Source organism: Abramis brama (genome assembly GCF_963993115.1).
Source record: "Abramis brama genome assembly, contig: SCAFFOLD_105, whole genome shotgun sequence".
Taxonomy (NCBI): Eukaryota; Metazoa; Chordata; class Actinopteri; order Cypriniformes; family Leuciscidae; genus Abramis; species Abramis brama.
This window is the reverse complement of record NW_028155941.1, coordinates 45,390-61,921: the sequence shown is the minus strand read 5'-3', so window position 1 is coordinate 61,921 and position 16,532 is coordinate 45,390. Positions and strand designations below refer to the sequence as shown.

At 38.5% G+C, this 16,532-nt stretch overlaps 1 protein-coding gene across 1 annotated transcript in view; it reads left to right on the top strand.

Annotated features, from left to right (window-relative positions):
- The first annotated feature begins 2,792 nt into the window (after positions 1 to 2,792).
- The window catches only part of LOC311077247 (stonustoxin subunit alpha-like), a 21,105-nt gene continuing 7,365 nt past the window's right edge, over positions 2,793 to 16,532 (top strand). The window contains exons 1-2 of the mRNA XM_084139079.1: positions 2,793 to 2,980; positions 14,486 to 14,532. Of these exons, the coding sequence (XP_083995205.1) occupies positions 2,820 to 2,980; positions 14,486 to 14,532 (208 nt within the window). The 5' untranslated portion in view covers positions 2,793 to 2,819. The remainder of the gene's footprint in view (positions 2,981 to 14,485; positions 14,533 to 16,532) is intronic.

Below are 16,532 nucleotides of genomic sequence, written 5' to 3'. Positions count from 1 at the left end.
GATACACACTATGGACCAGAACTCTAGGTTCGCTACAGAGGCCAAAAATGAGCTAAAACACATTAACACAAAAAAACAGACAGAACAGGAAAATTACTTTTACCAATATGGTTTCCTTTTACTTTGCAGGAAAATTGAAAATGAATGTAAAATGAAATGAAATACCAATATACAATAAAATTGTATAAAACCATGGAATTGTCTCTTTCTCTTTAAGAAATTTAGGTTTTGAGCTCCTTTGTGGTTACTTGATCTAATTATATCTATTTGTATTACATTTATTTATTTTGGTATTTAAATTGTGTTTTTGTATATCAATTTGTTTTTAATAGACTTAAATTCAATTTTAGTTTTATGTCATTTCTTGTGTTATAATTTATTATAGGTTTTGGAGCTTTGTTTCTTATTCATTTGGTTGAATTAGAACCTTTAACCCAGAAAAGAAAATACAATTCAAATAACAGATTACTTACAGAAAAATAACAATTTAATTGAAAATAATAGAAAAACTTAACAGTAATTCACTGTAGATAAACAGTTCTCAGTCCATGGAACAATTGTGTGTTTGTGTGAATGGGGAAAGAGGATCTAAGGGAGTGGGAGGAAGTGGGACCCTGGAGGAGATCAGACAAATATGGGGGGGCAAGGTTGTGGATGGCCTTGAATGTTAACAGAAGGACTTTAAATTGGATATGGAACTGGACCTGGAGCCAGTGAAGCTGTTGGAGAACAGGAGTGATGTGGTGAATGGAGGGGGTTCGAGTTATGATGCAGGCAGCTGAATTCTGGACAAGTTGAAGTTTATGAAGGGATTCGTGAGGGAGGCCGAAAAGGAGAGAGTTGCAGTAGTCCAAACGGGAAGTGACGAGACTGTGGACAAGGACAGCTGCAGTGTGGGGGGTAAGGGAAGGGCGGAGGCGATTAATGTTTTGTAGGTGGAAGTAGGCAGACCGGATAATGTTATTGATGTGGGATTGAAAAGATAATGTGCTGTCAAGGATGACACCAGACTCTTAACCTGGGGAGGGTGAAATGGAGGAGTTATCAATAGTGAGAGAAAATCTGTCGGTTTTGGATAAAGTGGATTTAGTTCCAGTGAGGATAACCTCAGTTTTATTACTGTTTAATTTGAGGAAATTTTGGGTGAACCAGGTTTTTATTTCTGAGTTGCAATCAGTAAGGGAGGTGGGCGGGAGAGTGGACGAGGGTTTGGTCGAGAGGCAGAGCTGGGTGTCATCAGCATAACAGTGGAAGTGAATGTTATATTTGCGAAAGTTATTGCCAAGGGGAAGGAGATAAATGATGAAAAGTCCAGGACAGAGCCCTGGGGCACACCTGAAGTGATGGTGGAGGGACTGGATTTAAAAGACTTAAATTGAATGAACTGAGTGTGGCCAGAGAGATAAGATGTGAACCAGTCTAACAGAGTGTGGGTGATGCTGATGGAAGATAACTTGTTGAGGAGGACGGTGTTATTCCAGAATCTCAAAAAAATAACTGACCAAATTCCGGGGGATTTTAATGCACAATTAATCAGTCACATCGGATTCTACAGGGCTCACAATTGGCTATCATCCGCTTCAAAATCAATCAATCATCACACTTTTGATCCACTTTGATTTCACTCGCGATCTGTGAAACTCGTGCTCTCTTTGCAATTATGTGTTCCGTGACATCATACACAGCGCCCATCTTATGACAAACGTCATGCTTTAATTATTATAGTTAATTTAATTATTTTAATGTTCATGGCACTGCAGAACGACTTTGGCAACACATCATGTTACTCATTTTTTAGCATTTTGAGTGAGAATATAAATATTACAAATTATATTTATTTTTCTGATCAGCTCAATTTTGACCTGGGTTACACTTACATCTTTGCTGACAATCTCTCTGTGCCTTGCATTGAGCTCTCTTCTGTTTTTCATTTTCGTCCTCTTTTTTTTTTGTCTCAATATGTCTGGCACAGTCCTGTTTCCTTTTCTGCAAACACTCTGCTCTGTGTTCAGGTTCTGCATCCCTACACTGTCTGTAAAGTCACTGCTTATCAGCTGCTCTCAGTTTGGCCACACTTGACTAATATGGAATTAGATTTGTGCCAAATGTTTTGAATGTAACATTTCAATAAACTAATAAAAAATTTAACTAAACATTAATGAAAAAACTCTTTGAAACTGGAAAAAGTAAATCACTGTGCCATTCTGGTACAAATCCCTTGTGTGGACAGGGCAAGCAGCAAATTATTCTCAGATTGACAGCTTCTTGACCTGGAAGTGAAGATTTCACTGTTGTTTACAAGTGCAAGTGTGAGAATCTGCAAGCTATTTTATTTTAGTAACAAAGTTAGAAATTTTGCTTTTAAATGTTATTTTTATATTCTTTCTTTCACTACTTTGTAAAAAAAGATTTCAGGAGCAGTATTTGTGCCACTATTGTCTGTGTGAGATCAAATGCCTTATTTACTTTTCATTTAAAAGCAAGATAAAATGTCCCATGTTTTGGGGAAATATTTGTTTCTTCCTGATAATGCTAATTGAGCACAAAATTGTCTTTTATGAAATGATGATCTTTTATGAATAAGATCAATTAAAAATTGCACTTCAAGTGTCAACCCCTGGGGTCTATTGACAATGTAGAAATACTTTGTTCCTGTTCTTAAATATATTTCTACTTTAGTGGAGCATAAATGTGCCTGTTGACTTCACTTTTGTGACTGAACTACAGAAAATAACAGCTACCCCCCAAATGATTGTGTGTTAGTGACATTTGACTGTCAAACTAGTGTGATGTTGTGTGTTTGTAGGTTGTCTGGCTGTATGGTGACAGAGGAAGGCTGTGGTTATGTGTCTTCAGCCCTGAGTTCAAACCCATCACACCTGAGAGAGCTGGATCTGAGCTACAATCACCCAGGGGATTCAGGAGTGAAGCTGCTCTATGATACACTCAACCATCCAAACATCAGACTGGACAAACTCAAGTATGTTAAACAGGAAAACTGTGAATAAGCTCTACTATGTTGTAGCACACTTCCACAACTTACTGAAATCTTATTAGTAGTTATGAAATATAATAATAATAATAATAATAATAATAAATAGACTGTCAGTCCAAATCTGATTATTTTTTATTTTTTTTACATATACGATTGAAATCCAATCAGACTTGAAATGCTATTTTGGAAATTCGTTTTGAACTTCATTCATATGTGTTTTTGAAATACAATTCAAATCACATTTCTGGAAATCTGCTTCAGTCTGACTGCTCTGTTTGGATATCGCGTGGTTTATGTGACTTTCTCACGCCATGTAAACGTCAGAAGTTGTTTTAAAAAACAATCTGAAAGTCACTGCAGAACACAAGGTTGTGTTGTTGCAAAGTGCCGGACAAGCAGAAAATTACAATAATAACGGAGACATGTTTTATAACCGGTGGGGACGACGGCTTGGAATAAAGCCACGCATACCAGCCTACGTTTCTGCCGCTGCCTCAGAAGATGCAGTACTCCAGCGTGGCGGCTACATATTGTCATGTTGTAAATAAGACAACATCTGTATTGCAAACCCCTCCATGTTGCGGTTGTTGTTGTTTTTGGTGTATACCTACCAACGCAACGTCATTGCCATAGAAACCAATGCAGATATTCCGGAAAATGAAAGAGTGCCACGGGACACTCAAATCAGATCTGAACAGTTGCGATACGCAATATGGGCTGTCAATAATTTTAGATCAGATTCCAATCGGATACACACATATTCAGATTTGGACTGACAGTGTGAACGTAGCAATAGTCATGCTGAATCAACGTCAGACTCACCATTCTAATCTAACTGGAAATCTATCCAGTTGGTTTTCTTACCTTATGCTGAAACAATGTTGATGTCTCTCTAGTAAACAACTTCTCAAAATCAATACGGTTTCAGTGGAGAATGCATATAATTGTTTTGCTTACCTTACATTGAAATGATATTGATTTCAGTTGGGTTAAATGACAATACACAATCAACACATTTTCAACTTGTTTAATTATTACATGTATAGGCTGATTTATTTTGGTATTTGAGATTTTAAAAACATCACATTCAGTTGTCATTATTTTATTTATACAATTAAACAGTTATAAAAACACATATACACCTTTAAAGAAACTTTCTGAAGTATATACATCTTAAGAGTAAACATCCAAATACAGAAAAGACATTCACACTCATGCATTCACAAATAGATGTACAAAAATAAATTATAGGTTAATGTAACTAGTGTCCAAGTTACAATCAGTGCTTGAAGTGGAAGTTTTCTTCCTCGGTTGCAAGGGTGTAGTTTTGGTTTGAACATTGTGTGGTTGAAGTGTGTTCTGTTTAACAGGGTCCCAAGGCATGCTACCTTGTGAGTTTGATTTATTAGTTTGTTTTTGTAAAATGGTCAAATGCAAAGTTGATTGCAGTGTTAATTTTGGCAGCCATTTTTGATTTAGTCTTAGTTTTCATCTTAAGACGAAAATGCTTATTGGTCTTAGTCACATTTTAGTCATTTTGTCTTTCATAGTTTTAGTCTAGTTTTAGTTAACAAAAAGTCATTGCATTTTTTGTCAACTTTTAGTCATTACTTTTATTCAAACTGCAGTTACCGACATTCATTTTGGTAGCTATTTATATGTAGTCTTTACACAAAAAATGTAAAGACTGTAATGGCCAATTCAATTAAGCTTATGAGAAATTAAAATTAAGGTAACAGGCTGTACTGACATTGCACTCTTTAACAGTAGCTCTTATGCAATTCTAGATATCCATTTTCCTTAGTTCAGTGGTTCTCCAATTTCCACTTCCACTTAGACTGCAGTCACACCTTTTCCATTAAGGGACAATATTTGCCTCCTTTTAATTGATTTTTCCAGTAATTTTTTTGCCTTTATAAATACCTTTTTATAAAATAAATAATGCTTTAAATAAAACAATGTTCAATAAATATGCAATGATGGTAAAAACGAAGTGATACTTTTAATATTAAATTAAAATTGCCAGTAGGTGGTGGTAAGTCACTGTCTTTATGAGTGAGTCATCGAGTCATTCATTCATTCTTTAACGAAGCAAGTTGCTGCATTTATGAACGGGTCATTGAATCTCACGATTTGTTCAAAGCCACAGATTTGTTCACGAATCACCGGTGTGTGCTGCAGTTCTGCTATGGCTTTCGTTACAAAATAGAGCAATAAGCCTACTGACAATACTGTTTTAAATGTAGTACATCACTTAATGTTACCCTTCTGTTTGTTGAACTGTTGTATAAAATCAATGTCACATTTGAAATCGTGTGTATATCAGGAAACATCGCATTCTTGCTTGTATAATATGATCGACATTAAAAACACTGCTGGATATCAGCCTGCATTTTGATCGCAGATTTAGTCGCACAAAACAGTGCAAGCGGCTCGTGAGTCGTGACAGAAACAGACTGACTGAATGACACTTTAATTTAAGTAGAAAGTCTCAAATGAAGATCGCTGAACTCCAGCTTAACTTGTCTGTGTTTTCAGATCATCCGCGCTTCTTCAGCAAAAAACGTGTTCTTTTAACAGAAAAGCTCTGACTGGGGTTTAATTATTAAAATCTGGCAACCGTATGCCTGAACGCTCGTAAAAACAGTCAATGTGTTGTCGTCTCCTTTATTTGACAAAAACAAGTGGTTTTGGTCAAGTTGTAATTTAAAAAAAAAAAACATTTTGGTCTCGTCTTTTTTCATCAACAATATTGCATGTGTTGATATAGTCACAGTTATCGTTTAATGACGTGGGTGTCGTCTCTCATCGTCTTATCTTAGTCAGGGAAAAAAAGGTTGTCAACGAACATTTTTCGTCATAGTTTTCGTTAACAAAATTAACACTGGTTGATTGATAACATAACTGCAATGAAGTAATAGTCTATAGTAATAGTAAATAGTAAAGTAATAGTCTATTAACAATCACTTGTTTTAAAAGTGCCATGGTAAGTCAGACTGTCTTTACAATCTGTCATGTGTTTGGGCTCACAGCATGCTGAAGCAGGTTTTGTGGATAGTTCGTGTTCTCATTGCGGGAACTTGACTGTCTCGGTGTTGAGATCTATACTCGCCTTCGTCCGCAAAGGTGGAGTCCCCATTTCTACACCCCACCCTCGGGTGCCGTGTGTTTTGGGTGATCGTAGGATAGTGATGGAGGTTCTGCCCGGTAACCATTCCCCTTGGACTCCTCACGATTCCATCACACCGATACCAATGGATTCCTTTGTTGAGCGCACTGGCCTGTCTGTAATGGGCGGGCCAGAGGTTCCATGGGAGGTTCCCCAGGAGGATAGGATGCCGATTGCAACATTGGAGAGGGAGCTGGGCTCTGGAGATGATGACTCAGCTGCATTGTCCCCTTCGGGGAGTACAACGTTGCCTGAGCCGGATCCGCAGCCGGTTCTTGTATCATCAGACTCGGCTAGACGATTCAGTTCGTCCGGCACCCGCCCATGTGCAGCGCTGTTTGTTACACATCTGTGTTCCGAATTGTGCTGCCGTGTGTGCAGTCATCGCTTCCTACTGGCGAAGGTTGCGATCAAGCCATTCCTCTAGCCGATATGAAAATAAGCTTCTAAGTGAGGCCTGTTCTTCATTGTACTCAAACTATTGTGAGTTAGACCATTAGGGATCTGTGTGCTTGATTCAGGCCCTCTTTCTAAGCCTCCATTCAAATTACTACGCAGTACATATTACTAATGCACATCCCTATGAATGGTCTGCAGCGTGGGGGATGTAGCGAGTACATCAGGATTTATGGGAAGTGTTCCCGGTTCCGGCTGACCTGATCTATGCAGCCTGACATTGAATTATAGAAGTCTATAATGTGTATGCTAGGTCAAAGACATGTGTTTTTAGTCTAGCTTTGAACTGACAGAGTGTGTCTGCTTCCCGGACAATGTTAGGAAGACTGTTCCAAAGTTTTGGTGCTAAATAGGAAAAGGATCTACCGCCAGCAGTCGATTTTCATATTCTAGGAATTATCAACTGGCCGGAATTTTGAGATCACAATAGACGTGAAGGACTATAATGCGTTAAGAGCTCGCTCAAGTACTGCGGAGCTAAACCATTTAGTGCTTTCTAAGTAATCAGCAATATTTTAAAATGTATACGATGTTTAATAGGGAGCCAATGCAGTGTTGACAGAACAGGGCTAATATGGTCATACTTCCTGGTTCTGGTAAGAACTCGAGCTGCTGCATTTTGGACCAGCTGTAGTTTGTTTATTAAGCGTGCAGGGCAACCACCCAGTAGAGCATTACAATAATCTAGCCTTGAGGTCATGAACGCATGAATTGTTCCGCATTTGTCAATGAGAGCATATGACGTAATTTAGATATATTTTTAAGATGGAAAAAATGCGGTTTTACAGACACTAGACACGTGACTTTCAAATGAAAGCTTGGTATCAAAGAGCACACCCAGGTTCCTAACCGACGACGAAGACTTAACAGAGCAGCCATCAAGTGTTAGACAGTATTCTAGATTATTACGTGAGGATGTTTTTTGTCCAATAATTAGAATCTCTGGTTTTTCAGAATTTAGTAGTAGGAAATTACTAGTCATCCAATTTTTTATATCAGCTATGCATTCCGTTAATTTTGTGAATTGGTAGTTTTCGTTAGGTTGTGAAGAAATATAGAGCTGAGTATCATCATCATAACAGTGAAAGCTAATTCCATGCTTCCTAATGATATCTCCCAAGGGTAGCATGTACAGAGTGAACAGCAGCGGTCCTAGTACTGAGCCTTGTGGTACGCCATACTGAACTTGTGATTGATAAGACATCTCTTCATTTACTGCTACAAACTGATAACGGTCAGATAAGTATGATTTAAACCATGCTAGTGCAATTCCACTAATGCCAACATAATTTTCAAGTCTATTTAAAAGAATGTTGTGTGTCAAATGCAGCACTAAGATCGAGCAACACTAATAGAGAGATACAACCACGATCGGATGATAAGAGCAAATCATTTGTGTCTCTAACGAGAGCTGTCTCAGTACTATGGTATGGTCTAAATCCGGACTGAAAATCCTCACAGATATCATTTCTTTCTAAAAAGGAACATAGTTGTGAAGATACTGCCTTTTCTAGTATCTTTGACAGAAAGGGTAGATTCGAGATCGGCCTGTAATTGACTAATTCTGTAGGATCAAGTTGCGTTTTTTTAACAAGCGGTTTAATCATAGCCAGCTTAAAGGTTTTTGGTATGTATTCTAGAGACAAAGATGAATTAATGATAGTAAGAAGAGGATCTATGACCTCTGGGAGCATCTCTTTCAATAACTTAGTCGGTATAGGGTCTAACATACATGTTGTCGGTTTAGATGATTTAATGAGTTTAGCGAATTCTTCCTCTCCTATAGCAATAAATTAATTGAATTTTTCCTTAGGGAGACTACAATGCACTCCCTGATGCGATACTGTAGTAGACATTTGCATAGTTATAATTTTGTCCCTGATATTATCAATCTTATAAGTGAAGAAGTTCATAAAGTCATTACTAGAGATGCACCGAGTACAATTTTCTTGGCCGATTCCGATTTCCGATTTTTCATTGAGTTTGACCTGCCGATACCGATTTTAGCCGATTCCGATTTCATTTTTTTCTAACCACTTTACAGCACACACAAATATTTATTTTCTATCTTTTCTTTAATAGAACATTTTGCATAGAACATAGACAATTTTTTGAACAGATAATCGCTATGAAATGGAACTATATAAATTACTCCTAGTGTGGGAAATTAAAAGTTAATTAAAATTAAACTAAAAGAAAGCTTATACTGTACATTCTGACTAGTTTACTCATTTTTTTCAATTTTTTATAAAACACCATATAGTACTTTTACCCAAACTGAATAATAAAAACAAGTTTGAATGGGAAAATTTTCTATAAATATTATTTTCTGACATAACCTACTCCAGTTCTTGTTAAAACACACTAGACAACATGCAAATTTTGTGCATTTTGGGCACTTTTTGTGTTAAATAATACTTATTTTGTCCATCTTTCACTTGTGCTTTCACTTTAATTGAGCGTGAGCAGCAGCAAAAATAGACTCGGCGCTGAAACCTCACGCGACGCTCCTGCTTGCTCACGTGCTGCTCCTGCTCGCGGTGTGAATGCACTCATTGATTAACATGCACGCCGAAAAAAATACGCGCCGCTCACGCTTGCGGTGTGAAACGGCCGTAATTCACAAGGTTTCCTATTGCGTTCCGTTTGCATGTGTGATGCTGATGTTGCGCGATGTTAATCATGCCGCTCCCGGGTGCATTTGACCGGCATAAAATCGGCATATGTCAGACTAACCGGCCGGTCGCCGGTCATGGCCGATCACGTGAAAATCGGCCAATTCCGTCACCAGCCGATCAATTGGTGCATCTCTAGTCATTACTGATGTGCTGCCTCGAAACTTCTGGGCTTGAAGCTTTCTAGGGTTTTGTTTATTTTCTTCTAATAGGGTTGAAAAATAAGCAGATCTAGCAACTTTTAAGGCCTCTCTGTATGCAATCGAACTCTCTTTCCATGAAATGCGAAATACCTCTAGTTTTGTTTTCTTCCAGTTGCGCTCCATTTTTATGGCTGCTCTCTTAAGGGCCCGAATGTGCTCGTTGTACCACGGCGTTGGACTATTTTCTTTAATCTTCTTTAAGCGCAACGGAGCAACTGTGTCTAAAGTGCTGGAAAAGAGAGAGTTTCTGTTGCAATATCGAGTTCTTTAAAGTTAAAATATCTGGGATGCTGAGATGATGAAACTGATCAGGAAGATTATTAATAAAGCAATCTTTAGTGGCAGAAGTGATAGGTCTAACATATTCGTAACACGGAGTCGGCTTTGCAGCCTTGGCTAAATTAAGTTTACACAAGACTAGATAATGATCTGAGATATCTTCGCTCTGCTGCAGAATTTCAACGGCATCAACATTTATTCCGTGTGATAATATTAGATCTAGAGTATGATTACGACAATGAGTAGGTCCTGACACGTGTTGTCTAACTCCAATAGAGTTCAGAATGTCTTTAAATGCCCATCCCAATGCATCTTTTTCGTTATCTACATATATATTAAAATCACCAACAATTAGTACTTTATCTGCAGCCAATACTAACTCTGATAGAAAGTCAGCAAATTCTTTGATAAAGTCTGTATGGTGCCCTGGTGGCCTGTATACAGTAGCCAGCACAAATCTCAAGCGTGATTTGTCATTTACACTATATATTTTTACATTAAGCACCAACACTTCAAAATAAGTATATTTAAAACTAGATTTCTTAGTGATTTTGAAAATATTACTATAAATTACAGCGACACCTCCCCCTTTGCCTTTCAGATGAGGTTCATGTTTATCATTTGCTCATCTGTATTATAGCTGTTTTTTATTTGTTGAACTTCAATTAAATTTTTAACCTTAGATGGGTTGAAACGTTTTTTTTGTATTTCCAAATTCGGTGAACAGACACAGTCTCTATATGATGATATCTTGGTGAAAGAGGCTCTATGTGATGGGATTTATCTGACCTTGGTGACGTGAGACAGCTAGCAGACGGTCGGTTTAGCCAGTCTGTCTGCTTCCTGACCTGAGCCCCAGATTGTCATGTTTTATCTCTAAGACTATGTGCCATATTACTAGAGAGAAGAGCAGCACCATCCCAGGAGGGATGAATACCATCTCTTTTCAACAGGTCAGGTCTGCCCCAAAAACTTTTCCAATTGTCTATGAATTCTATATTATTAAGCGGACACCACCTCGACAGCCAGCCACTGAGTGAGGACAATCTACTGACTATCTCATCACTCCTGCGAACAGGAAGGGGGCCAGAGCAAATTACAGTGCCTGACATCGTACTTGCAAGTTCACACACCTCTTTAATATTAATTTTGGTGATCTCCGACTGACGGAGTCGAACATCATTAGTGCCGACGTGAATAATAATCTTAGAGAATTTACGATTAGCATTAGCCAGCACTTTTAAATTTGCTTTGATGTCAGGCACTCTAGCTCCTGGCAAACATGTGACTATGGTGGCTGGTGTCTCTATTTTCACGTTCCGTGTAATAGAATCGCCAATAACTAGGGCACAATCAACAGGATTCTCAGTGGGTGTTTCACTGAGCGGGGAGAACCTGTTTAATGTTGTTATCGGAACGGAAGAGCGGCGTTTTGTCCCGCGACTACAGCGTCTCACTGTCACCCAGTTGCCCTGCTGCACAGGCTCTACTTCAGCCAGAACCGAACAATGTACAGAGTTCACTAAGATAGTCGCATCCAAAGCAGTATCTAAAGCCCTTGCATGCTTACTATCCTCGATTAAAGTTTGAATGCGTGTCTCTAGTTCTGAAATCTTCCCCGTCAGCCTGACTATCTCCCTGCATTTACAACCCCATTTCCAGAAAAGTTGGGACATTTTGTAAAATGCAATAAAATTCACAATCTGGGATTTGTTAATTCTCTTGAACCCTTTTTTAACTGACAAATGTACAAAGAAAATTTTTCCAATGTTTTCACTGAACAACATAAATTGTATTTTGTAAATATAAACAAATTTTGATATTGATGGCTACAACACTACAAAAAAGTTGGGACAGAGGCAAAACAAAGTGAAAAGATTATCCAAGTTAGATTATCCAACTCTTTTGAAACAGTCCACAATGAGCAGGTGAATTGGTAATAGTTGAGGGTATCGTGTTTGGGTGAAAAAGAGCTTCTCAGTCTTTGTAAGCAAAGATGGATCATGGCTCACAACTGCCAAATATCATGAGAGAATTGTCAAACAATTCGAAAATCACATTGCAAAGAATTTATGTCTTTCACCGTCTTCCATACATAATATTGTGAAATGATTAAGGGAATCCAGAGAAATCTGTGTAGTGCAAATCTGTCTGTGTAGGGCAAGGGAGGAGACCTCTGTTGAATGTGCATGACCTTCGAGCCCTCAGATGGCATTGCATGAGAAACCATCATGCTACTCTGTTAAATACAGCCCCATGGGCTAAAGAGTACTTTGGAAAACCGTTTTCACTTAACACAGTGACGCTACATCAAGAAATACCACTTGAATCTCTGTTACGCAAGAAGAAAGCTATACTTCTTGTTCTATGCGGAGATGCTGAGTTCTCTGGACCCGAGCTCATCTCAGATGCTGTAAAACACATTGGAAATGTGTGCTGTGGTCAGATGAGTCCATGTTTCAGTTTGTTTTTGGGAAAAACAGACATCAAGTTCTCAGTCCCAAAGACAAAAGTGACCATCCAGATTTTTGTCAGTGACAGGTACAAAAGCAAACTGTCCTGGTATTGGGGGGCATCAGTGCAAATGGCATGAGTGACTTGCATTAGTGTGTAGTTATCACTGACATGGAGGCATATATTTGGATTGTACAGAGACATAAACTGCCATCAAGATCCCATCTTTCCTGGGAAGCAAGGCAACGCCAGGCCTCATTCTGCACATGCTAAAACTGTTTTTGAGACACTCTGCACCATAGCAGAGATGTGTCTGATGCCTCCAGTCCATACCTGCCTCTTATTGAAAATGTATGACCCATCATGAAAAGGAGAATCGGACAGTGATGACCACAGACTGTTGAGCAGCTATCTTGTATCAGACAAGATTGGGCAAATATTCCACTTGCAACACTTCAACAATTAGTATCCTCAATTCCCAAATTATTAAAACGTGTAATTAAAAGGAAAGGTGATGTGACACAGAAATAAACATGCCTCTGTCCCAACTTTTTTTGGAGTCTGTAGCAGCCATCAAAATCCATACTTGTTTATATTTAGAAAATAAAATTATGTTGGTCAGTGAAAACATTTATTTTCTTTATACATTTGTCAGTTAAATAAAGGTTCAAGAGAATTAACAAAGCACAGATTCTTGATTTTATTGCATTTTATAAAATGTCCCAACTTTTCTGGAAATGGGGTTGTACAATAGTGTTCTCATTATAATGTCATGTATATGACAGTCCCAGTCAAAGTTATTAATTTGCATTGCCGTTTAAGCTGCGCACGCTAAAGCTAAAGATGATCACCAGTACAATGAAGCATTTTACTGCATCGTTCATCAACTCACCAAACGCATCCTATATGAGATTAATCAGATAAATATACACAAAATAAACATAATATTACAACTTAAAATGGCACAAAATGCTGCGAATGCTCAAGCGAACTTGACTGTGCTTGTCATGAAGGCTTGACTCCGCGCTCTTTGGGCCACAATGCGCTCCTCGCGCTGAAACACTGCCAAACAAGAATCCACAACATTCTTTTACAGTCGTGTTTTCATTTATAATGTTATGAAGCTTATATGACAAATTTGTGCTGCACATGTTGCACTGAACTGTATCTTCCGTTTCGAAGTGATTCCAATCATATCAAGCAATAAAAATCCATCATGTTGAACAGCGTGCATCCCTACTGTCTAGAACACACAGAGACAAGCGGAGTGATACAAACGGTGAACAGACCCAGTGCTGATACTGGTGAAATATCACACTCCTGGAAGACTCTCAGCCAGTCAGATCCCAGGACCACAACTAACTGTTGGATATAGTTATATAGTGTTTGTCCTGTTAAAGTTATAAACCTATGAAGCAGGAACGTATTAAATCCTTAAAATATAAAACAATACAACTCTAAAGTGACATTGCTAATTCCAGTAGGCTACTCACTGGGCTACTGAGGCGCCTCCGCTATCGTTCACCAGCATCCTCACCATTAGGCCACGACTGGGGCTGGAAATGAATGAGGTACCCTTGAGCAAGACACCGAACCCCCAATCACTCCCTGGGCGCCACAGTGAATGGATGCCCACTGCTCCGGGTGTGTGTGTGTTCACGGTTTGCAGTGTGTGTGTGTGTGTGTTCACTGCTCACTACTCCTAATGTGTGTGTGCACTAACTTGAACTGGTTAAATGCAGAAGACAAATTCCAAGTATGGGTTACCATGGTCATCCCTTGAGGAAACATCATAAAGGCAGGAGTATTGTTGCCTTAGCTCCACGAAACTTTCCTCCATTGCAACAATACTATCGTCTCTCTTTCGTTATAGCATGTTTGAAAGCTGTGTACTGAAGAGCTTCTTGTGCTTCAATTGGTCAGTGTCACAGACGTGATGGAACTCCTTGTGGAAGGGCGAAAAAATTAAACATGCTAGTCTTTGTCAAGATGTTGTAAAGCATTGCAGAGTGTAGTGAGTGAATGTTAGTGTGAGTGTAGTGAGCGAATGTGTGGGTTTGTGTTAGTGTGTGAGTGTGAGTGTGTAGTGAGTATATGTGAGAGTTAGTGTGTGTGTGTGTGTGAGTGAGTGTAATGAGTGAATGTGTGTTTTTGTGTTAGTGTGTGAGTGTGTAGTGAGTATATGTGAGTGTGTGTGTGTTTGTTTACTGATTAATTAATGTGTATTTACTGACATTGTGTATGTTTTTTATAGTGTGGATCATGGAGGAGAGTTCAGGATTACAGCAGGACTGCACAAATGTACGTCTACACACACACATACATACACATACAATATATACAATATGGATATACAGAAGTCACAGTTTGGTATGATTTCATTGCAATAGGAAAAACAGTCACACTTTAGTTTAGGGTCCAATTCTCATTATTAACAACGACTTTTGCCTCAAACTCCTAATTACTGCTTATTAGTTAGTAAAGTTAAGTTTATGTATTGGGTAGGATTAAGGGATTAGAATATGATCATGCAGAATAAGGCATTAATATGTGCTTTATAAGTCTTAATAAACAGCCAATATCCTGGTGATAATCATGCTAATAAGCAAAAAGTTGGAGTAGTACTAGGGGTGTGACGAGATCTCATGCCACGAGATCCTGCAAGACTAAAATGTGACGAGATTTCTCGTCGAGTGAAAAGCTGTCTTGTGATATCGCCATGATGGAGCGTGAGGTTGAAATTAGCATAGAATATGCCACCGCTACATTTACATTACGCTAACCCTTTTTTATAAAAATAAAAACCATTTTTAACATCTGCTCTGCTCATCCTGCACGAGTTGCAGTCGTACACAGTGCAGCAGGAATCACGGTTCACTGATCGTGTGAAGATGACGGATGATTCAATGCGCAACAGAGCCTGAACGTCTGATAAATGTCTTATCTTGTAGAATGCGCGCTCAGCACTGCCGCTACGGAGTACGTGCAATCGCGAATCCCAAAATGAAAACACGATCTCCCTGATTCAAACAAATTAGGCTCCATACAATAGCCTGTCTCGCAATATCAAACCTATCTCTGGACTGTGTAGTCGTGACTCTGGTCTCTGTTTGCACTTTGAATATTGAGAGAGTACTGTAACGTCTGAAGAACAACAGACAAGGGAGGCTCCGTTTCTGAACTTTTAATCGGAATGCAAGAACAACCGTAGGCCCTACACAAACACACCAGCCTAACTCACTCGCTCGCTTGCTTCTCTCGACCCAACCTTTTTCCGAACTCACCACCTTAACCCTACAACTGCCGGTACAAAATAATACAGCAATTTTACAACAATTATAAAGAGTCTGTGCACTATAGTACTTTGATTATGGTTGCACTTGCACTCATTGTTTGGACTTAATAAGGATTGGACTTTATTTTTGTTATTTATACTGTTTTTATTTCTGTTCAATTTATGGAAAGGAGTTAAATTATGAGGTCACACACAGCCTCAATCAGAAGTTCTGGAAGCTCATAATTCATGTACAGTAAGGTCTGAAGAGACTCATGTGAAATCATACAGGAGAAAAGCCAGTCAGTCGAGTTTGTGGCAAAACCTTTTACAGTGCTTGTATATTGTTGTCTTTCAATGCATTTAGTAATTCATACTCACCAGAGGTGGAAGTAACGAATTACAACTACTCATGTTACTTTAATTAAGTAACTTTTTTGAGTATATTTTTAAATCTGTAATTTTACTTGTACTCAAGTACACATTAAGTTAAGTAATCTACTTCGCTACTTGTAAAATCACATTTCGTTACTGAGTACAATTTGAATTTATATTCAAATCTTTGACCGGCATTTCGGTAGCCAATAAAAATATCCGATCGTAAACGGACCAATAAAAACCCTGATATTTGGACTGAAAAAATTCACCGCAGACGCAGGTTTTGAAGAGCTGATCATAAGTGAAGGAGGCAAGGAGCTCAGAGGAATTAATGGACTGAAAGTTTGGAGAAACAACAAACTACATAGTAGTGTTGTTAAAATATCTATAGTTTGATGCATATCGATACTGAAATATCTGACAATACTCAATATCTGTTCCAATACTTATTATCTGCAGTATATACACCAATACCAGCTGCGCATTCTCATTCTCTCATCTCTCCGACAGCGAGTTTGACACACCCGCCTCCTCTCAGCGCGGGATTGCATGTTTTGCATAAAATTTTATTCATATGGCATATTTTAATGGCAAATGTCGGCAGCGCAATATTGTAACGCGAGGGCACATTCATGTAATCACAGAAAAC